Consider the following 23,450-nt stretch of genomic DNA (forward strand, 5'->3'; position numbering starts at 1 on the left):
AGTTTTTAGTTGTATTGTTACATACATTTTTCCCTAGGACTTTTGTCTCATTCAGAGAAGAGGACGGATCATAAGCCTTTAGTGAACAGCTATTGAATATTTTGCTTAATCTTCATTGGTCAGTGACCTTATTTATTGCACATGAGTAAAACTCTGCTCATAATACAGAATACTTAATTGCCTCATGGGCTTTCCTATGGCACTTTAGTATCTGAGTGTTTCACACACATGAATTAATTTATCTTTGCAACATCTGTGTGAGCTGAGAAGGTAATATTATGGCAGTCTAACAGTTGGGAAACAGAGAAATTAAGGTAAAAAGTGTCCACTAATGTTGCGTGCCAGTTTGAGATACCCAGGATCTGACTTTGCAGAGTGTTTACCACCATTACATAGCACACTGCACATACAAAATACAGTTCCCATTCACTTCAAACATAGTAGACTGCCTGTGAATCAGATGCCTGTGTGAGCGGTTCTCACTGATGAAAGGGTGGCTTAGTGGCTAGGCCCCCTTACCGGTGCCCAGGGTGTGAGTCTTCAGCCCCCACCCTAGAGGCTGAAGGATAAGTTTGGGGCATGGCCCAGAGAATCTTGTTTCCCCTCCTGTGGAAGAGGGGCTCCCTGGGGGGGCTCCCCTTTGTGTGTTCTGAGGCTCTGCTCTCTGGCAGCCGAGCTGGTGGCAGCTCTGGCTCAAGCCCTGCTTGCCTCAGAGCCAGCTCCTGTTTCTTGGTTGGTCAGCCCTGAACTGAGCTGGCTTCCCTCCTCTTATGCTCCTCCAGGCCTGACACTGGCTGCAGGTGAACTGGGGTGGGGCTGATTGGGCAAATAGGCCTTGTTTAACCCCTGCCCTGCCTGGCCTTCCTCTCACTCCCTTATACCATGTCTTAAATAAAGCACCCAGAAAAGGAGAAACAGAATTATTTACCTTATGTGAAAGGTGTGGTTGAAGTAACTTGCCCAGCATCACTTAGGAAACTCTGTAGCAGAGGCACGGATAGACTCCAGTTCTCCAGAGCAACGATCAATAGCCTTAATTATGACACAGTCCCTTCTCTTCCTGAAATCCCCCACCTCATTCATTACATACCTTCCAATTTTTGCAGCAATCAGGGCAGTGGTCCTAAAGGCCACAGCCTCTTTTTACCACAGACTCCAGAACAGGTCCATCATGAGCACTGAAAGAGCAAGAATCCTATAGAAAAAGGAATCCTATAGTCCATAATCATGTAATTAAATACCTCATGAAGCATCTGTGCTCGGGAGCCAAACTAAGGTTTCACAAGTATTAGAGGGGTAACTGCGTTAGTCTGTATCCTCAAAAACAAGGAGAAGTCCTGTGGCATCTTAATGACTAACAGATTTCATTGGGCATAAGCTTTCATGGGCAAAACCGTACTTCATGTGTTTGGAGTGGAAATGCACCAGAGGTAGGCAAAAATATACTAGCCCATGAAAAGAAAGGCACTACCTTATCACGTGGAGGATGGGAAATAATGAGGCCAATTCAATCAGGGTGGATGTGGCCCACTCTCAATAGCTGATGAAGTTTAAAGTCCAAGGGAGGGAAAATTGCTTTTGTAGTGAGCCAGCCATTCCCAGTCCTTATTCAAACCCAAATTAAGAGTGTCAAATTTGCAAAGGAGTTGCAGCTCTGCAGTTTCTCTTGGAAGTTTGTTTCTGAAGGTTTGTTGTTGAAGGATGGCCTCTGAGTAAGGTTTCACAGACAGTCTGAACTCTGGCTTTTTCTACATTTTGAGTGCTTAACTTTGAGATCTTAATATTGTTTAAATCAAGGTTGCGTGTAGCACTTCTCAATTAGAGGCTTGGGTGGGTCTGTTTCCCCGTGTTTCTGGTTCCTTGTTCCAATCTCTCCATACTTACAGCCGTTACAGACAAAATTCAAAGTGCTTGCTGCAGACACTGAGGCAGAAGAGCCCCAGTACAGGCAGCTGCTTTGCTGCCTGAAACTTATAGTTGTGCACTGAGGCACTGGGAGCCCTGATACCATTTAGCTCAGCACTAAATTGACTGGATGGTTTGGGTGTTCTCTAGGAACTGCTAAATCACTCTGGTCAGACATGTCTCACCCCGAGCCTCATCCAGGAGGCTCAACAAAGCAAATGGTTTGTCTTTGGCATGGATTAGACGGCACCAAAAGATGTGCATTAAAAAAAAAAATCTAGAGGATGCTGCCTGCAGTCTTGCCAACCAAAACTTCATCCCTGCTTCTGATTACACAAATTGAACATGACTCCACAGTAATAGATACTTGGAAGAGGTCCCATAAAATAATTGTAACTGTTTCCAGCAAAGTGCAGCTTGTTTGTCAAACGGCACCATCTCTTTTGGTGGTTAAGGTTGTAAGTAAATAATTTGTTCATATGGGAAACAAAATGAATAAAACCCACCACTCTGTACCCATGGCACACATGATAACGGGGTGGGAATTTGTGAGAGTCCCCTTCTGAAATATATCAAAAACTCCAATTACCACTGGAGCTGAGGAAAGGAGGGCACAAGTAAAGGCCAATAGACAGTTTTTCCTGCACATTGACATTGAAGCAAATGATGCATTAGTTAATATACGCCGTACATTGCACCTGCTGTACATGGACACACTGCCATTGCCTCAAGCAAAGAAAAAGCACAGATGTCCCAAATTCCATCATTTTCCCTATTATGACAATATCTTCTTTGTGTCATTACTAGAGCTCTGCTACTACATTGAAACATCTATCCAATGTTCCAGTCAGTGTCTCCTGCATGACTTGCTATTTCTCTTCCCTCTGTGTAATCCTCTCTGTTCAGCTCTGTATCATGTCTGACTACTATCTCTGTCTAGTACTGACTTCCCTTTCTTTATCTCAGTACTGTTCTATTGCTTATCCTGTGACACGCCTCATATCGTTATTACCCTAACATTTCCTAAAGTTTTCTGTGCTGAATTTCCCCCCATCCTATAATATTATTCATGCAGAGCCTACAAATATTCCTGTATCATTCCCAACATGTATTTTTCATATTTAATATCCTATATTTATACCTGCTTCATATCACCATGAATAATCTGATTAATTATAATTAAACTACTAATTCAAATATCAACAAGTGGCCAACACTGTAAAATATGCTCATAAAAGTAAGATTCTTACCGATCACTAATCATTCTAAGACATGACAAAAGAAATACATTATACTCAAACGTCTTAATTATTTTAAAAAAAAAGAGAGAGATAAGAAAAGTTCCTTAGGTTAGACTGAAATTCATCCTTCCTATATAGGAAAAAAAGTTTTCTTGGTGTTATTTATCATGAAGTATCACTATAAAAAGCATAAACCTAGTAAGAAGTATGAAGAAGAAAAACATGGCTGGCCCAATATTACTGCCAACTTCCCCTATATTTTTGAAAGATTCAGTAAAAACCAGTTTAACTGCTTTTAAGAACCAGGTTAGTGAAACACACCTTTTGCCAACAATATATACTGAGACTAAGTGGGAATTTCCTTATAATTTCTCTTGCTACAGTGGAACAATTATTCACCACAGAAATCTGGTCTGATCTCTGGTGGGCCCCATCAAATTCATGTTCAAGAAAAACATATCAATGCCCATGGAATCAAAGTGCTCCTGTGTAATCTAGCTATTGGAGGAAAACCAGTGAAGGGGAGGGGAAGAGAAAGGCAAGGCTGAGGGTGCCCTAGCAGGGGGCTTCTACTGTTCATAGATCTCCAGCCACTACTCCTTCAGCCTGGGGAGAGACAGGACTTCCTCTTCCATTGCACCTCTCTTCTCTGGGGAAGATCAGACCCAAACCAGACCCACCTCTGGCATGTGCTGCAGCCTGAAGACAGCACAGCCACAGAGCCTCCTACAGCGGCAGGAGGAGCACACATGTGGCTCTAATCTCACAGATACAGAATGCTCCACAGCTGCACTGCCCCCGAGTCCTGCAGCAGTCGACTGCAGCTGTAGGGAGAGTCCCAGAAGTTGAGGTTGAATCTGATCTTTCTTGTGCTGCTTGGACTACCTGCACAAGAGGCTCCTACCTGCTAGTCCCAGCCAGGCTGAGGAGGGACAGAACCACCAGAGTAGCAGGTTTGCAGAAATTTTGGTGGTGCCCAGAACCCAAGCCTTTCCCCTACTCAGTCTTTCTCCCCTCACCTGCCTAAGGCTCTGTGAGGGAGTCTGAGTATGGGAGGGGTGCAGGCTCTGGCTGGGAGTATGAATGCTGGGTGCAGACTCTTGGCTGTAGCAGAGGATTGGGAGCACAAGGGGGTGCAGGCTCTGGGGAAGGTGGAGTGCACAGAGACATTTTCCCCATTTCCTCAGCTGCAGGGACACCTGTGCCAGCTGACATGGCAAGTGAGTAGCAGGAAGCCAGTCTGCCCTACTTAGCTGCCAGTAGGGCCCCCAGGGCATTTTTAGTTGCCAGGGGCAACAAGGGGGGTGCGGTAGGGGAAACAGGGGAAGCAATGGCAGGGGGTAGGTTTTGCTGGAACTTGGCCCTAGGCTAGGAATAGTCTTGCTGCTGGGGTGTCATAAGCCCATATCTCACCACCTATGAGGACTACTTTTCCTAAAAGGCCAGCTGCTTGGGGGACAGGGTGAGAGATAAGATTCACATGGGGGTACCTCCAACAGCTGCAGGAAGCTCTGTGGCTGCTAAGCCGTCAGAGCTGCAATGCAGAACAGATATTCCCATAGCCTAGTGGAGGTACCCACATGTGGTTCTGACTTTTTCCCTGGAGCAGCCATGCAAGGAAAGGGAAGTGTTGTCCCACCCCAACCTAGCCAGAACTAAAACCTAGGACCCCCACTAAGCTGGGGTGCTCCCAGCCACATAGAGGGTGGGAATATCGCAACAACCCCTCCAATAGCTTTGTGACTCCCCACAACTCTTTTTTTGGGTTGGGACCCCCACGCTTACAACACTGGGACTTCAGTGCTAAGCAGATGGAAACATGAAACTGACCAACATCAAAACCATCTGGCTCTGAAATTGATCAAAAAATAGATTGAGACTTTGGTACTATCTGTGTATTAAACAAAGCAAAAATCCTATATGAAAAGTGTATGTGATGAAGCAATTGAAAACTTTCATAATAATTTTGCACAAAGAAGATGAATAATGGTAACAAGGGTAGTGTTTATTATGGCTTTTGCTAACTTAGGAGTAAGGCTCAGATTTCATTACAGACATTTTTAGTAAAAATCATGTACAGATCACCATCAATAAACAAAAATTCATGAATGCCTGTGAACTGTCCATGATTTTTAATAAAAATACCCCTGTCAAAATGGGAGGCAGGAAGGTTCATTACCCATGGTGCCCACCACCAGCAGCAGCGGAAAGTTGAGAGGTTGCCTGTTGACAGCTCTAGCCCTGGGGCAGAAAATGTCACAGAGGTCACTGGAAGACACAGAATCTTCCTCTTCTGTGACCTCTGTGACATAGTCATAGCCTTACTAATGAGTGCTTGACTTTTTAGTTTTAGCATTCTTCAGTGAGTTTATTTCTATACAACAGATCTGTATGTCTCTCGGGTACCATGGATCAGACTCTGTAGAAATAGCTGACAGACAGATAGGTATTTTGGAATACTGATAAAAAATATCTGCATTTTGCAAACAAAATGCCAATAAATATAAAAGTTATTAAGAGAGGTTGGCCATTCTTCTCCTGAACTGCTCCATATCATATGGAATCGTAGTGTGTCATTAACCACATGGCTGTTGGATAACAAATACAGCCAAATGTGCATCATAAAAGTCTCCTAAATTACTGAACTTTATGATGCAGAAAATAAGGACTCGAACCAGAGAAGAAGGTACTAGATCTACTTCTTACTGACAGGGGCAAATTGATTTAGGGGGAAATGTGGTAGGGAAGCAGGCTCAATAAACCTTTCTCATCCAGCACCCTGGGAACTTGACCAGTGCTGGATGATAGAATTTGCCTGATCATGGGAGGTCAATATTGTCTAGCACATTACCAATACTTCCCCTGGTTACTGGGCTCTTAGAAGACATTTAGGGGTAAATTACAGCTAAGTAACAGCACAGAACACTGAGAGTCAGGACTGTAGCTGGAAAGAAACTTTATGGGACCATGGGAAACTTGGCCACACCAAGTGGTCATCCAACTAACTAAAATCATGCCAGATTACAGATGTTGCCAGATGAGAGAGTTCTGGATTACAAGTACAACTTGCATTTGTGTTCAGTATAGTAAGGGAGGAGTTAAAAAAATCAGCAATTTCAGAGTATCAGATTTCAGAAATACCATTTAAGAAATGTGTGTGAAGACCATACAACTACGACTAGCCAGAGTTTTGGTAATATTTGTTAACAACTCACTTACCACTGTTTAGAATCAGCATCACAGTTGCAGTAGTATTTAGGATCTGTACAATTGCGTTCAATGCCACAGGCACATTTCTGAATGCCAGGTCCAGAACCACCCCAATAGTAGTGCTTCTCATTAGCTTTTCCAACCCACCAGGTGTATGGATTTCCATCTGTAAAGAACAAGAATGGAGGGTTATATGCATCGAAGGTAGCAGTGGAGTCCAGAATGCCACACAGCTAGATACACTTATCCAGTACGTAAGTGATGTTAAGAACACACAGCTGGGACGTTATTTTGTACACCTAGAAAATCAACACATCCCTTATAAATGCGCAGAAATTCCAGTGAAATTTGAAGGATACTGTCAGATTAAAATCACGTTTACATCTTCATCAACACCGCCTTTTATCTTATAATAGGAAAGTTTAAAAATCTAATTTGGTTTTTGCTTTGTATATTTTTCACTGTATACACCACATTAACCAGGCTGGGAGTCTTAAATTTCACTTATGCATAAATAGGTGATGCAATTTCTGGGCTGCTGTACTGTCAGAGCATAGGTATTTGTTTTTGTTTTGTTTAAAAAAATATCCACCCACCTCACTAGAAACTAATTTGTTTTCACTGGAAAATAAAACCTTCACTATTCAGTGACCAGTTAGTCAAACCTAAATTTTAAAGAGATGTTACTGGACTCCTATATGATACAAATCAGGTAAAAAGTCAGTCTTTGAAAGGAGATGTTATCAAGGCTGATCCCCACTGTGATGCTCTGAGTGTGGAAGGTGAGGGCCTGCAAAAGAACTTAAAATATCTTGCTTCTATAGGCTTCTACTTACCAGCCTCCCAAGGTCACAGATTCCCTGACCTTGGAAGGTAGCTGTCACCACCCAAGTGAGAAAACCCACCACCCAAGTGAGAAAACCCCCTTTTAAAAGCCAGGCAGACACACTTGGGATGTGTCCCTGTGGTGTGACCCCCAAGCTCTTAACCCTCCCTTTGGAGAGAGCTTGAAAACAGAGGAAGAAATTAAGCTGCATTCTGTCAGCTGACCTTTCAGCCTTAGACATGCATATGCACAGACCCTTCTCAAGGACACAGGAGTTAAATCTCTGCCTTTAAGAAAGGGTGATTTATTAAGAAAGCAAAAGATTTACAGATAAAGCATACTGAGTTGTTCAGTGTTTCAAAGCAACAACATGAAAGGTTAGTAGATTAAAGCACATAGAATTACTTCCCTGGGATTCAGTTTTAAAGTTACAGTGTGTGTGGAGGTTGTGGTAAGGCTAGCTGCGCTCCTAGGCTCCAGGCCTCTGTTCAGTCCACTAGCCCCATGGCCAGGATGCTGTTGCTGTTCTTGGGATGGGTGGTGGGGGAGATGGTGGTCTGGGGGGAACCCGGCTCCCACCCACTCATTCCAGGTTCTGGCCCAGGGACCCTGTGTGGCTGCTACTGGTGGGGAAGGGCTCCCCTCATTGTGGACACTGCAGCTCTTCTCCCTGGGCCACTTCCCCAGATGATACCCCGCCCCATACCTCCTCCAGGCAGCAGCAGCAGCAGCAGCAGCACGTTCCCCTTCCTGGATTGGCTCCCCCTGTGTGATCAGTCTGTTCCGGCCTCACACTGAATCTCAGGGCTGCTTGGGCAGGGACCTTAGCCCCTTGCTGCTGACTACTCCTCCCCTCCTCTGGTGTGCCTAGAACCTGCCCCCCACTTTGCTTCTCTCCTCTCATCTTTTATATGCTCCTCTATCACCCTCCTCTTCCACTGGGCAAAGGGGTTTTTAAAGGCAGTCTTAAGTAGGACCAGTTGGCTCCAATTGACCTAGGGCAGCTTCCTCCCCAGTTGCTCCCACTCTGCTTATTTGCCAGCCCTTTTTTTGCCTCTTGTACTCACCCCCTCTGCCCACCTTACCCTGTCACAGGGTACATCAGCCAGCCTGAGAAATCTTGCACCAAACTCAAAATAAACAAATGACTAAACATTTCCTTTCTCCAATATATCTTTGGCTGTGGCCACACTTGGCCAAAACTTAGAAAGGGTCATGCTAATGGCCAAATCGAAGAATACTAATGAGGTGCTGAAATGAATATTTAGCACCTCACTAGCATTTGCACGCTTCTAGCCATGGTGCTTCAAAAGTGCCACTTTTGAATGTACGCGACTTGGCGTGTCTAGACGGGGCTTCTTTTCGAAAGGATCCTGCCCATTTTGAAATCCCCTTATTCCTCTCAGAGGAATTAGCACGGCCATTTTGAAGTTTTGGCCACGTGTGGCCACAGCCAAAGAGATATTGGAGAAAGGAAATGTTTATTCAGTTGTTTATTTTGAGTTTGGTGCAAGATTTCTCAGGCTGGCTGATGTACCCTGTGACAGGGTAAGGCCAGGGTGGGGTGAGTACAAGAAGGAAAAGCAGGGCTGGCAGATGAGCAGAGTGGGAGCAGCTGGGGAAGAAGCTTCTCTAAGAGGCCCGAGGAATTTGAGGATTTCAGAGGAATAAGGGGATTTTGAAAGGTGTGGGGTCCTTTAGAAAAGGACCCCCATATAGCCACGCCAAGCCACCAAGCGCTGCGGCCGGAAGTGTGCGAATACTAAAGAGGTATTGAATATTCAATTCAGTGCCTTAGTATTCTTTGATTTGGCAATTAGCATGGCCATTTCGCAGTTTTGGACAAGTGTGGCCACAGCCTTTGTGGCCTGGGTATTTACTGACTTCCCTGAGCCTGCTTTGGTTTAAACATCTCTGCATCTCTCTTCTCTGGCCACACACACACAAAAGACCCCTCAGCATATATCTGCTTAATTTAGAAAATCCCTCTCTCTTTTCCAATTGGCTCATGTGGCTGCTTGCTAGCAGAGAAGCCACTCTCTCTCTCTCTGATTGTAACCCTTTACAGGCATTCATTCATGACAGATGTTAACACTGCAGCTTTTCCACTTAACATACTCTATCCTGTGATATATTTTCTCTACTTGGCATACAGTCTGTAACCGTAATTTCTCTCATATTACTGTATATTTCTACATAATATTGTTGGACAAGTGGAACCTCTAACTGTCAGATCAAGAGACACCCCTTCTACTCTATACTGAAAAATATTCTTATCAAACATGACCCTGTTTAAGGGTCTAGTTTGCCAAAGCACTTAAGCATGCACTTCAAAATATGTGAATATGTCTTCAGTGAGTTCCATGCATTGGTTTTATCGAAGCTACAACAGTATAACACAACTTGGTTTTACATAACTTCTGCTTCAAAAATATTCCGCCAAGTAATGTGCTGTAAATGATATTTTCAACTTAAATGAAATGAAGCCACTTTGATGTATTTTACTTATTAAGCTTTTCAGAAGTAAAATCCTCCTTAATGCTCCATGCAGTTTTTCTTCTTAGTAATAACAATGAAATGTTTTAATCATTTAATTTTTGTGTTTTGCACGCAAGCATTTAGAAGCTGAATCGGCATCCCTAACCCCCAATATATTCAGCTGATGATCTAATTCCGTACTCCACATTGTAAATCTTCTTCTAGCTTCCGGATGTGATAACACTGAACCACACCATGGACCAGAGAGGGCTAAATTCTCTGACAGCAGGACAAGCAAATAGAATCCCTCCTCAAAATAAAATCACTCTATTTACTGCTTTTGAATTGTTAAACGTAATACAAGAGTACCATTACTGAATATGCAGTTACGTGACAAAGTTGTGGTCACCTAGGGCTTTACGACTATTATTATGCAGCACAGCATGGATGCTCCAAACTTCATAGTAACAGTAATGGATATGGTAATAGAGTGACTCCATTCTAGGCTCTAAATTGGTCGTTTTAGCTTCCATGATTTGATTATCACTGAAAGATATTAAGATGCTCAGGGTTATAGCAGGATACATTATGTGAGTATTCTAGCATCATTTCAAAGTTGCTATAAAAATGTCTAGGGTATGAGATTACATTGCTCTGGCTTGCAAAAAGTTTATTTAACCAGGGGTACTTTACAGGTAAATGTTTTTTCCACCAGTTAATGTTTGAATTATTTTAATTAATGCAGCATCCAGGCACATTTCTGAGTGCCAGATCCAGCACATTCAGACACAGCAATTTGGCCATTTGGAGGTTATATCATAATTTTGCCATATTGGAAGACAGCTTGTAGTTTAAGTAACATATTGTGACTGTTTCAGTATTAGCTGTTCCGTGACTGGAATAGACCTCTGCCTGTTCACACCTTTCAAAAACAGCAACACCTCATGCTTCTCATTATTAAAAGCTCCAGTAGCAAACTAGCTGGCTACCTAGATGACCAGCAAGCAAGAAAATTACCTAATGTGTTCAAAAGAGAGAGCATTCAAAAATTTAGGAACAAGTAGACATGTTTAAAATTGAAGAAAGTAAATGACTGATTAGATAAAAGCAAAAGTATCCCTTAACTATGATGATGGGTAGAATAGAAAAGCAGAAGACAGCTGGATAAAAGGTGTGTGATAAAACTCTTTTATTGACGGATTATATTAAGTTTTAAACTAAGTCTAGCACATGTTCTGAATCATGGCAGAGAAAACTTTCACAGTTATTGACTTTACAAAGCAGCTCAGCCAATTCACATGAGCAGAGGATTTGGTGCAGTTTGTATGCAGCTGTCTTGATCCTTGTTGTAATGATTATCATTTTATCTCTTAGATTTCCCTTTCAAAAATTCCTAAATAAATTGCTAAAAATGAAAGGACTTTTGCTTTATTTGGGGACATGCCTGTATTTGAGAAAGCATCTCCACGCCAATGAAGTCAATGGGCTATGTTCAGCTCTTTAGGGGGCATTCCAATTTCCCACTCCTCATGTGCATATTCTACACTCAGCATCAGAGATTAATGATGGCAAACATGGGTTTTTAGAATACTAGTAAGATGCACCTCCTCTTGCATTTACCTTGTCATTGCCTAAACCGTTCTGGCTTGTGTCAGTCAAATTAATCTTGTCCCATTCCACTCCATTATTGCAAAGGAAGTGAGGATACTTTTGCCCACAGTTTTGCTGAGATCCTTCAGACTGAAAAATTCCATATACTTGTACGATATTAATACATGGAGAATAGCAAATTGATTAGATATACTGTATGTACCAACAGAATGAATAAGGTGAAAAAGAAACAGAACATAAAGGGAAAAGAGCAAAGATCATAGGAAAAGTCACTGTTTTTATTGCTTGGTAGCAGCAACTCTACATTTAGAAGTAGAACCATCATTCTCCTCAATCATTGTGCATTCAGGATGTGTGTACACTGTCATTTTATGGTCTGTTTCTTATTTCCACTTAGGAAGGTTTATGTGCTAATGGGAAAAGAATTAGCTAAACAACTGGAGTAGTGAACTCCAAACAGAAGGAGGATCCAGTTATCAGAGGAAGTTATTCTGAATATAAGAATATTTCATAATCTCTTATTATTATTAAGAATATGAATGTAGGTGGAATGAGTTTTAAAAGCCATGCATTTTTGTTAACCCTCCCCATCCCCTTGGGGGAAAAAACACACACACACACACATACAGGGGAAGAAGCCACTTATGTTTATTATAGTAAGCATTATTAGATGGCATTGTTACACACAGCGGGGCAGACAGCCACTACGGGCCCTGCGGCAAGGTGGTGGTGGGGTTGGTGGCTCTGCGCACCTGGAAGGGGTGAGGCTGAGGGCAGAAAGTGTGGAGCCAAGTGCATTTAGCACTCGGCAGAGCCCAGACCATGGCATTGGGCCTTCCCCACAACCCTCAGAATGGTGCAGAGAGGCACTCTGGCAGGAATTCAAAGGGACCTGTGGCTTCGACCATTGCTGCTGCCGCAGCAGTGTCAGCAGCAGCTGGGAACTCTGTGTCCGTTGGAAACTTTGGGACCTTCAGCAACTGCCCTTCTCCCCCCGCCGCCGGGCCTCCGTCAGTGGGCTTACTTCCACAGACTTCAAAGGTTTTCATTTATATATTGATTCTCGTGCGTGAGCAAGCTTTGACTCTTAGGACGACATGCTGTACCGTTAGCTTTGGGATGTGCCATGTTTTGTGAAGAGGCAGCTTCAGGAGAAAGGGAACTGTACAAGATGCAGGAGAGTGTATTCTCTGCCTTGAACTCTGACTAGTGCCAATTCTTCAGGAAAAGAATTGCTTCCTGGGGGCAGGGCTATGGTTCTGGGCTGAGATTCTTAGAACAGACTGCCTTATGGACCATTCAGCCATATCATGTCCGGATAGTGTGTATGCAACAAAGCAAGCCATCTATTAGAAAAAAATAAAAAAAGCCACGGGAGGTAACTCTGTTAATCTGTGTCATTTGCTAGTCTCTAAGGTGCCACAGGATTACTTGTTATAAAAAGGCCACTTAGATTACACTGAGTATCCCTCATTGTACACAGGAAAGTCATCCTGCAAGCACCCAGAAACTGGTTACAGAATAGCAATACTGGCGTCAGAATGGACTACTGGTTTTGGAAGAATGACAAAGGTATCATGCCACTGCTCCAAATGTACTGAAGAGGGCATAATTACATCTTGTAGCAATGCTACTGACCTCCCAGGAGAAGGAAAAAGCTGGTGCTAAATAAGGATGAGTAGAAATGTTTGTCTGCAACAACAGGCCTGAACCATATTTTTAAAGATTCAGATCTGCCTCACATAATTTCTGCATATGCTGCTAACCCCAGCACCTCCAATGACTGCCAGGCTGAACTCTGGAGCAAATTAATTGAACGTATTAATGCCTTAGTTAAATCAAATTATAACTCTAACCAAATTATTCGAGGTTTTCTCCCTTAATAATACTAGATTATTAAAGCTACTGAGTACAAGCATTTTCTAACAGAGACAATGTACCTTCTCTAGCAAAAGATTGAAACAAGACTAAACCAGGGGAGCTTCTGAATATACCTACAGATCTTGAGTATAATAACAAAGCAATTCTGTGCTCATCCGATAAATACATCTTCCAGCAAACCATTTCATTTAGTATGAAAATATTCCCACCAAAGTTAATGTCATGCAAACAGAACTTTTAACAGTCAATAATATATTTGTTTCCGACATAGCAGTGTAGTCTTATAACATATGACTTTCATGCAAATAGTTTATTCTACTGAACACTGAATCAAACCCATTAGTTCTAAATTCCACTGATTAACAAAAATATAATTAACTTCAGCATTTCGGGGACATTGCTTCAAAAGTGATTAGCACCTGGGATTTGGGCTGTGTTTATGGGAAATCCCAGCTTCCATTTAGGTGTCCATCTAATGCATCCAGATAGTCAAAAGATCTGAGCACCAAACAGAGAAGTTAACCCTCAGAGTACTGATGGCTAAGCTCACCCTAAATAACCTGATTTCCACAACACTAATAATTCCTTCATCTTTCCTCTAACCCTGCAAAGAACCTCAAGAAAACCATCCCTACCAGCTCCTCTTCTCCCTCTCATTGGTGCATCTCCTGACAACCATCTACCATTACTTCTTGCCAGTTCTGTGCCCAAAACAAGAGGCTATATGTTTACAGGTAACCTGCCTCCTTGATGAAGTGAGACAAGCTGAAACTGGCTCAATGCAAGAATTCAAAGCCTTCCTGTCTCTAGATGCTCGAAACCTGCTCAGATCCCTTGGAGAGTTAAACTCCATCTAGCTCGCCTTTAAAATTATAGCACTTGACTTTTACACCTGCTGAGCAACAGGAACGCCTATTGAAATACATGGCAGAGCCCCTCTGCAAAACAAGACCATTGAAAACTTTCCAGCTAGAGCTCATCTCTAATTCATTTCTAACTACATGTCCTTGATTCTCCACCAACAATTAAGAATTAACTTACTAAACTGGATTCCTTTGCTCCAAACACTACAGAAACAACTGTCTGCTGTGAGTGCATTACAGAACAGCTCCAAATATCGGCGTTGGTTAAAAAAAAACCCTCAGTAATAAGTAGCTGGGAACAAACAGCTGTTAAGCAAACAGATATATTATACATACAACACTAACTCCCTGGTCTTTTGTTCAATTCTTTGTAAACCAAAGAGCACAAAACAACAGGAGATATACTGCCTGCTTAATCTTTGTTTGGCATCAAGGAAGTCCAAAGTTGTCCTTCTAAAATATTAATGGTACCACATAGGTGCACCTGTTACAGTATGTTTTTTTTAGTGATGCCAACAGTTCGTTTTACATCCTTTGGTACATAGGACAATGTGAGAATTAAATAGGAACAGTGTGTGTGTGTGTAGGGGGCTGTGCGAATAGTGTTATTTTAGTGAAAGCATCTGCATATGTAAGGGCAGGTAGAATTCTGCCATTTTGCGTATAACATTCTGAGGGTACCGTGCATATTATTGTGTGAAATGAAGGATAGTATACAACAATTTTATCTTTTAACTTTTGGTTTTCAGCCACGGCCTGAACTCTGTGTGCATGTATGTGTGTCTAACCCACACACCTTCTGAGTGAGTGCACTGTCTCACCTACTGGCACGGAGACCACTCAGAGAGAGATCAATGAGTCTGCTCTACAGTCTTATCTAACAGCCATCTAGCTTTCAGCTCATGGGGCAGAGGCTCATGGACTGAGCTCCAGAGGTCCCAGGTTTGATTGTGCCTGTTGGTGTTACATGTGCACATGAGGGGGTGATTGCTGCACAGAGGTACTTCCACAAGAAATTCTGGATGAGTTAGCCAGAAACTTGTTGGGGAGCAAATGCAGTGGAATGATTGTCACCGTATGAAAAGTTGCTTCCAAATATAGTGCATGCTTGGGCCACAGCCCCAGTCTCACCGAGTCCCTCTTTACTGTCCTTGGTGTGTCTCTGACCCTAATCAAGACAAAGCCAATCAATCAGGACTATAATGTGCAACTGAGGCTATGTTTACACTGCCCCGTAACCCCAAAATAAGCTATGCAATTTGCCTGATGCAAATTGCGTAGCTTATTTTGAGTAGATTTTGAAGTAGGCTATGGCATGCGGCATTGTCTAACTCTAAATGGCTCCATGTGTGGAAATAAAGCCCCATATCAAGGTATCTCTCTAATCTTCCCATGATGAGGTGTACAGGGATGCCGGAGTAGCGCACCAGCTATCTCGAAAACTGTTTCAAGACCACAAGTGTATTGCATAGATGTGGGCAGCTGCTTCAGGATACTGCAGTATCCTCAAATAGCTCCCACCATGTAGACATAGCCTGAATGTCCCTCAGCTGCTACTGCCTATGTCTTTACCACTTCTCAAACAAACAGGTTTATGATGATGCAGAGCTCACAAGTTAAATAAAGACCCACTTTTCAATTACGTGTTTTCTGAATAGGCAAATAACCCCTCCAAGTTTCAGTTCACAGGCAATGAAATTTTCTGGGCTTATTTTATTTTACTCTAGTTTAATAACATTCTGATAGCCAGGTCTATGCTCTGCCACTGGCCCATGCAAGCACCAGCGCTCTGCTGATGGGACACCTGACAGGAGTGCTGTGCCTGATTAATGTCATGGGAGCTGTAGCACATGTAAAAACATCTGCTGAGCAATTCTGCTGTTATGTGCACTCCCTAGGCAAACCCTAGGCAGTTTCAGTGATTTCAAATGATTGACAAACAATAGCGGAGTTATTTGGATTTACACTGTTATAAGGGGGGAGAAGAATCGGGTGCTAAATGATTGTTTTTGTAGTTTCCCATAAGAAGACCAGTGCATGGAATGCAAAAAAGTATATATATATATTGATTATTTTCAGTTCTTTGGTAAATGATGACTTGTATATGACTTGTGTGGGACACTGGGAAAGGTTTGTCTTTGTAGGAGACTGAAATGGGTTTCTCTGTTTCTTTCCTCCTTGTGATTCAATTCGCTTTCTTGTTCTATCTTTGCCTTTTTTGTAGTGCATAAGTGAATGCAATGTCAAGTGCTGAAGACAATAGATTCTTTTGATTCTGTCTTTGTTAATCACTACAGCTTTCTTTCCTTTAGGCCAGGGGTGGGCAAATACCACTCATGGGCTGGATCCGGTCTGCCATTGTTAGACCCTAGCAGCCCCCCACCTCTATATTTACCATTGCCTTTGCAGCTCTTGTTGCCCGTGGATCACCATTCACAGCCATTGTGAGTGGTGTGAAGCACTGTCCTAGTTTGACCGCTTTCTGTCACTCCTGTTGGCCGCAAAGAGTGATCTGCGGCCAACAAGAGCTGCGATTGCCTGTCACCTGTGGAGGCACAGGTGAATGTAGTCCTGGCAGCCTGCCAGCGACTAACCTTGGCAGGCTGCCACTTTTTTATTGCCCACCCTGCTTTAGACCAACTAGGGTATGTCTACACACAAAGTTATTTTGAAATAGCAGCTGCTATTTTGAAATAACTATGCAAGCACCTGCGCAATGCAACTGAAATAGGAGATGCCTTATTTTGAAATTGGTGAACCTTACTGTATGATGAATAGTTTCTGTTTAGACAGGGAATAGAGCCTATTTTGAAATAAGCCATGTGTCCAATAGCTCTATTTCAAAATAGATTCTATTGTGTGCAGACACACTTTTTTTAAAAGGCAGTTTCTGTGCAGCTGTGTTATTTTGAAATAAGCTGTTCTGGAATACCTCTTCCACAATAGCTTATTTAGGAATAACACTGTGTAGACATAGCCCCAGTGAAAGGACAAAAAGCAAATGCATGAGCCTATGCAAAAGCTAACACTGATGGTAGCCAGACTGCTACTGGCGAGAAGAACCAGATTTAGCCAAGCCCAGCTTGAGGCACAAAGTGAAGCAAACTGGCAAATGCAAGCCCAAGGAAAAAGATAAAAAAGAAACTGCAGGCAAATGAAGCTAACAAGGGGCATTTGTTTTAGAGCTAGCTAATAAGTTTACCAGTATTATGGGGTAAAAGCCTTATGTTATTATTTACAGAAATCTTTGTTGTCAGGCTATTGTTTGTTTTTGGCTTCTCTTCCCATGGTCAGAAGATCTAATCAATTCTATTTTCCTTTACTGTCACTGGGCTGGAACATCCTTTTTTATAAACTCACTCAGGCACTTAATTTCTGTGACAACTGTATTGATTTATGAAAAATGCTATAGAAGTGTGTGAAGAAGAATAGAGGCATCACTGTGCTTGGCTATGCAGTAGAGGCAGGAGACAAGATTCCGAGTGCCCAGCTCTAAAGGGACAGTTGGTCCATATTTTTGAACCGAGGTTGGGGTTCTGGTCAGTGACATAATGTATCCACTTCCACTCCACAACTTAGGGAAAAATGATTCCTCCAATGAACCTTCACTGAACCGCTCCCCCCCACTGGGAAGCCTGGCAATTGTGGCTTGGTGAACATAAGAGTGAGAGAACTGATGTAGAGCAAAATTCTGCTCTTTATGCCTGGTATAATATGGCAAAGACAGGGAGAAAACAATCTGGTTATGTCCTTGAGGAATAAAAAACTGTGCAGAGTGTTAACAGTCAGCCCTCAATTTGATGACTATGGCAGAACCATGAACATGTGCAAAATGTTCCATTATCACATTATATTCCAGAGGATGTTTTGGAGGCAAATATTTGTGTCACTACACATTTGCAAAACATGCAGATCCGGAACAAGTAAAGCAACAAATGCAATATTTTATACTAGCCGTCATTCATTTGATGGAAATGCCCCTTTCACTGAGTTAATCAACATTTCTCTTGGCTCAAAACATTTACAAAGATAGATTAATGAATTCTTTTACAAGACCACCTCTGTCTTTTTCACAAGTCCCTTTGTTTCATTCAGACCAACAGAAACAAAAAGTTCCTATCGTCTTTCAGAATCAACACATTAAAAAGAGAAACAAGAAAGGAAAACAGGAGGGAGAATTGTCTTATTGGAATGGTGACGAGCTGCAGCTTGCCCAGGAAAAGCCTTCTTGACAGCTTCATTTTTCTGTCAGAAAGATTAACTCTTTGGCCCAGAGTCTGAAAAGCCAGTGCAGTGTAAGTGATTTCTCCCTCATCAAGACTCACATTCCAAACTGCAGCAGTACTAACCAAACCTGCCTTATTATTTTTCTTGGAGAGCACAGTCCCAGTGGTGATATTTAGCTGGAAAAGGCAGCTGTCAAATGTCCTCGTACAATGCGGTTTGCTGGTTTCTAAAGTGCGCACATTGCACAATCACCAGAGTCACAATTATACCTAGCAATATAGCAAAGTTTAGGTGCTCGAAAGTGTGGCTTACTGTAAGTTAATTGTCAGAGAGGTAGCCATGTTAGTCGGTATCTTTGAGAACAATGAGAAGTCCTGTGGCACCTTATAGACTAACAGATATTTTGGAGCATAAGCTTTCATGGGCAAAGATCTGCTTCATCAGACGCATGGAGGAGAGGTTCCACAGGGGTATTTCATGAGTGAGGTCTCAGTAAAAGGGAGGGCCAGAGCTGACAAGGTCTATTTAGCAAGGTGGAAATGGCCCACTATCAGTAGTATGCATCAAAAGAGGAAAAAACAAGTCAGATCAGACAGGGGGATGTGATTCATTGTCAGAGTCTAATGGGGAGATATTAACACCCAGGGCAGAGAAGCTGCTTTTGTAAGGGGCGAGCCACTTCCAGTCTCCATTTAATCCTTGGTTTATGGAGTCAAATTTGCAAATAAATTGCAGCTCAGAGATTTCTCTCTCCATTTGATTTTTGAAATTTCTTTGTTTTAGGACTGTCACCCTTAAATCTGGCTACTGAGTGTCCAGGGCAATTGAAGTGTTCTCCTACAGCTTTCTGTACATTACCACTCCTCATGTCTGATTTATGTCCATATATTCTTTTATGTAGAGACTGTCCAGTTTGGCCAATGCAAATGGTAGTGGGGCACTGCTGGCACATGGTGGCATATATTATATTAGTAGATGTGAAGGTATATAATATAATATATGCCATCATGTGCCAGCAATGCCCCACTATAGTTAACATTGGCCAAACTGGACAGTCTCTACGTAAAAGAATAAATCGACATAAATCAGACACCAGGAACGGTAATGTATAGAAATCTGTGGGAGAGCATTTCAGTCTCACTGGACACTCAGTAACAGATTTAAAAGTAGCAGTCCTAAAACAAAGAAATTTCAAAAATTAAATGGAGAGAGAAATCTCTGAGCTGCAATTTATTTGCAAATTTGACTCCATCAAGCAAGGGTTAAACAGAGACTGGGAATGGCTCACCCCTTACAAAAGCAGCTTCTCTGCTCTGGGTGCTAATATCTCCTCATTAGACTCTGACAATGGGTCACATCTCCCTGTCTGATCTGACTCGTCTTTTCTTCTTTTGATACATACCGCTGATAATGGGCCATTTCCACCTTGCTGAATAGACCTTGTCAGCTCTGGCCCTCCCTTTTACTGGGAACCCACTCTTTAAATACCCCCCTGGAACCTCCCCTGCAACTCATGCATCTGATGGAGCAGGTCTTTGCCTACTAAAGCTTATGCTCCAAAATATCTGTTAGTCTATAAGGTGCCACAGGACTTCTTGTTTTTCTGTCAGTTCATTGGATCATTTGAGGACAAAGGAAAGTCTCACCTCAAGTAAATTCTCTGAAAAAGAGAGCAGTACTTGCAATAACTAAGCATTATTCACAATGTTTCTAGTGGGTAAAGATAAAATGAGAGTATGGAGAAGATAAAGAAAGTACTTATTAAGAAAAGTTAGTTTTAAGAGAGTGATGTTGAATCAATATTAAAATAAAAACTGAAATAGATTTCAGAAATGTGGTAAAAATGTTCCTTTTGGAGAATTATGTCCCAAACTTTGGCCATGTCTAGACTAGGAAGTTCTTTTGGAACAACAGGACCTCTTTTGAAAGAACACATGTAGCATCCACACACAAAGTGCACTCTTTTGATATGAAGTCAAAAGAATGCAGGTCTTCTTCCGGAAGCCCTCTTCCACTCTCTGATCAGGAAAAGCACCACCTTTCAAAAACTTCTTTCACAAAAAGTGTGTATAGCTGCTCTAGGGGCCCTTTTTTCAAAAGAGAATTCCTCATGGTGCCAGATCTTTTGATTCCTGGCCTCTTCTTTTGAAAGAGCAGAGGCTGCATGGACACTCTCTATTGAAAGAGTGGATTGATCACATTTTTGTGTGTGGACATGGTCTTTCAAAAGAAGATCTTCCGTGTAGAAATGGCCTTTGTGTGAGGGGAGACGAAGAACAGGTCACGTATTCATAAACTGACCTGGCTTCTAACATTTTTATCGACACACCTAAACTAAATACAAAAGTAGAAAATTATGGGATATCTTGCCATAGGTCTGAGAATAAGGACAAGAGTGATGAGCTTGCACACTCAGGAATTATAGACTAAGTACATGGATGGAGGAGAGATGGGGATATGACAAGTGTCAGAGCCCTTTAATGATGGAAGTACTAGTGCAACCATAATAAGTTCACAGAGTATTAAAACATCCCCCAGTTTTCTAGATCAAGTTTAAAAAAATTCTGTATTCCAAAAAAATACCAGACAGGCCTTAGTATGCCTCATGGTACACAAAATAGTCCTGGAATTTTAACTTTAGATCAAAATGTTTAAAAAAATTGTTAAAAAGTATATAAATCTCAATCAAATACATGCTAGGTATTCTATAGGCCCAATGGAACAATTTGTAGAATTGTGCCTGTAAAGAATATATGAAATCTATCTTGCATCTGTACAGGACTTCTTGCTCCTGGTACTGTGGTGAATGATGTGAGCACATATTGTGGTCAGTTAACAAGGTTATCTATATTCCTGCCCACACAAGTTTAAAATATAACTTTGTTAGTTTATGAAACAAGAGCATCTAGATTATCTGGCTGCCCTAAATGAATGTAAAAAACAATTGCACCTTCTTCATACTCTTTTAATAGCAAAGGCGAGCGGTGGAATATTTTATGTAGTGATAAACCATTCATCTTCTACAAGACTCTACAGGGAGGATGTCCAAAGGTGTGATTGTTCACAATAACAGTGATCAATCTTGCATCATAAAGATTTACAAGGATAGTGCATAAAGGGTTGACTGCTTGTATAATAAATGTAAATTACAATAAGCTATTCAGTGTAATAGATATTCAGATTGGCATTTCAATACAGTATATTTATACAATACTATTAAACAGCAAAACCTGTGCAAAAAGTCAGTAAACAGTAAGTTAGACACCTCCAAAAGTAGCATGTGAATCACACCTTTGAAAAAAATTACTTAGCTACTAAAATACTATGAAACAGGTGCAATTCTTCTTTACTTTCATTTAGAACAGACCAATAATCCAGGTGTTCTTGTTTCATACACATACAAAGTTGTATTTTTCATTTGTGAGGCCAGGGCTCATAAAAATCTTGCATAACCTTGTTTAATGACCACAAATATACGCATGTCATCTGCTAGTCTATCTGAACTATGCATTTCATTGAAATCGCTGTTGTCTCATGAGCTCCAGGGTTCCCACAACATTTTAAGGGACTGCTTCCAGGTACTAATGTGAAGTCCTGGGCATCTTAACTAACAAATTTATTTGGGAATAAGCTCTTCTGGGCTGGAACATACTTCATCAGATGTGTCTGACAAAGTGTGTTTTAGCCCACAAAAACTCATGCCCAAATACATTGATTAGACTTTAAGATGCCACAGGACTCCTCATTGTTTTTGCTGAAACAGATTAAAATGGCTGCCCTGCTGAAAACTAGGCTCTAATGTGGTATTTATTCTCTGTTCTACCTGTCTGACAGTTTGGTGGTCCCTTCAGAGGTTCTTCTGAAGCTATGTCTACACTATAAGATAAATTCAACGTCTAATAAATTTGATTTCTTAACCTCGTTCTTATGAATTTGAATTTGTGTCCACAAATCTTCTGGAAATTCGACCCTCTGTTGCTCCGTGTCAAGTTTCTGTGTTCCCATTGCCTTATTCAAGTTTGACTGCATGAGCAATGCATCGTGGGCACCTATCGCACACTTCCTTAGCCTCAGTTGCTTGTGGGTGTTTGATGTCACTATCACAGAATGCAAAGCACTGTACCAGAATTCAGAGCACCAGTAATTGTGTGAAAATGAACAGAAGATCACACCGTTTTCTCCAGCACAGTGCTAACGCAAGCATGGATCCTCAGATGTTTCAAGTTGCTGCACACACCACTTGGGCAAACTCCTGGACTGTCTTGCATTTTTTTTGTCAATTAAAAAGTGAGATAATAATGATGGTGATGATGATGAAGGTTTTGAAGAGGAAATTTTTCTACTGTGGTCCAAGAACTCACAAATGCTGGCTGCCCTGAACACATTGCTGACAGTAGAGTAGCAGTTTTGGACTAGTGATACCAGCACACACTGGCGCGACTGCATCGTTTTGGAGCCCTGGGATGGCCAACAGTGGATGCAGAACTTTTGCATGTGTAAGTCGACATTTATGGAACTTTGAGATTTGCTTATGCCCACCCTGAAGCGCAAGGACACAAGAATGAGACCAGCTTTAGCGGTTCACAAGTGAGTGGCAATCACTCTGTGGAAGTTTGCAATGCCCAGCAGTTGCCGGTCAGTGGCAAATCAATTTGTGGTGGGTAGATCTACAGTGTGCGTCATGGTGATGCAGGTAGCCAATCCAATCTATCAGTGTCTCCTCAGGAAGACTGTCACCCTGGGAGATTTACAGGCCACAGTGGATGGCTTTACTGGCCAGGGGTTGCCTAACCTTGGTGGGGCCATAGATGACATGCACACCCCCGTCATGGCGCCAGAGCACCTGGCCTTGGAGTATATAAACAGAAAGGGGTACATCTCCATGGTTTTGCAGGCATTGGTAGATCACAAAGGTCGTTTCACCAACAGCAGCATGGGATGGATGGGGAAAGTTCATGACATGCACATTTTCAGAAATTCTGGGCTGCATAAAAAGCTCATGAATGGAACTTCTTTCCCAGACTGGAAAATCAAGACTGGTGACATGGAGATGTCTATTGCAATATTGGGCATCCCTGCTTATCCTCTGCTCCCTTGCCTTATGAAACCTTGCACAGCACCCCTGGACTGCAGCAAGGAAAACTTCAGTCAAAGACTCTGCAAGTGCAGAATGGGGATTGAATGTGCTTCTGGCCATTTAAAAATGAG

The 23,450-nt window shown here is 42.1% G+C and overlaps 1 protein-coding gene across 1 annotated transcript in view; it reads right to left on the bottom strand.

Annotated features, from left to right (window-relative positions):
* CNTNAP2 (contactin associated protein 2) overlaps window positions 1–23,450 on the bottom strand; it is a 1,212,102-nt gene that overhangs the window by 311,362 nt on the left and 877,290 nt on the right. Inside the window, exon 14 of the mRNA XM_074985481.1 lies at window positions 6,366–6,522. Coding sequence (XP_074841582.1) covers window positions 6,366–6,522 — 157 coding nt within the window. The remainder of the gene's footprint in view (window positions 1–6,365; window positions 6,523–23,450) is intronic.

The sequence above is a fragment of the Carettochelys insculpta genome, chromosome 2 (assembly GCF_033958435.1).
Source record: "Carettochelys insculpta isolate YL-2023 chromosome 2, ASM3395843v1, whole genome shotgun sequence".
NCBI classification, from domain to species: Eukaryota; Metazoa; Chordata; order Testudines; family Carettochelyidae; genus Carettochelys; species Carettochelys insculpta.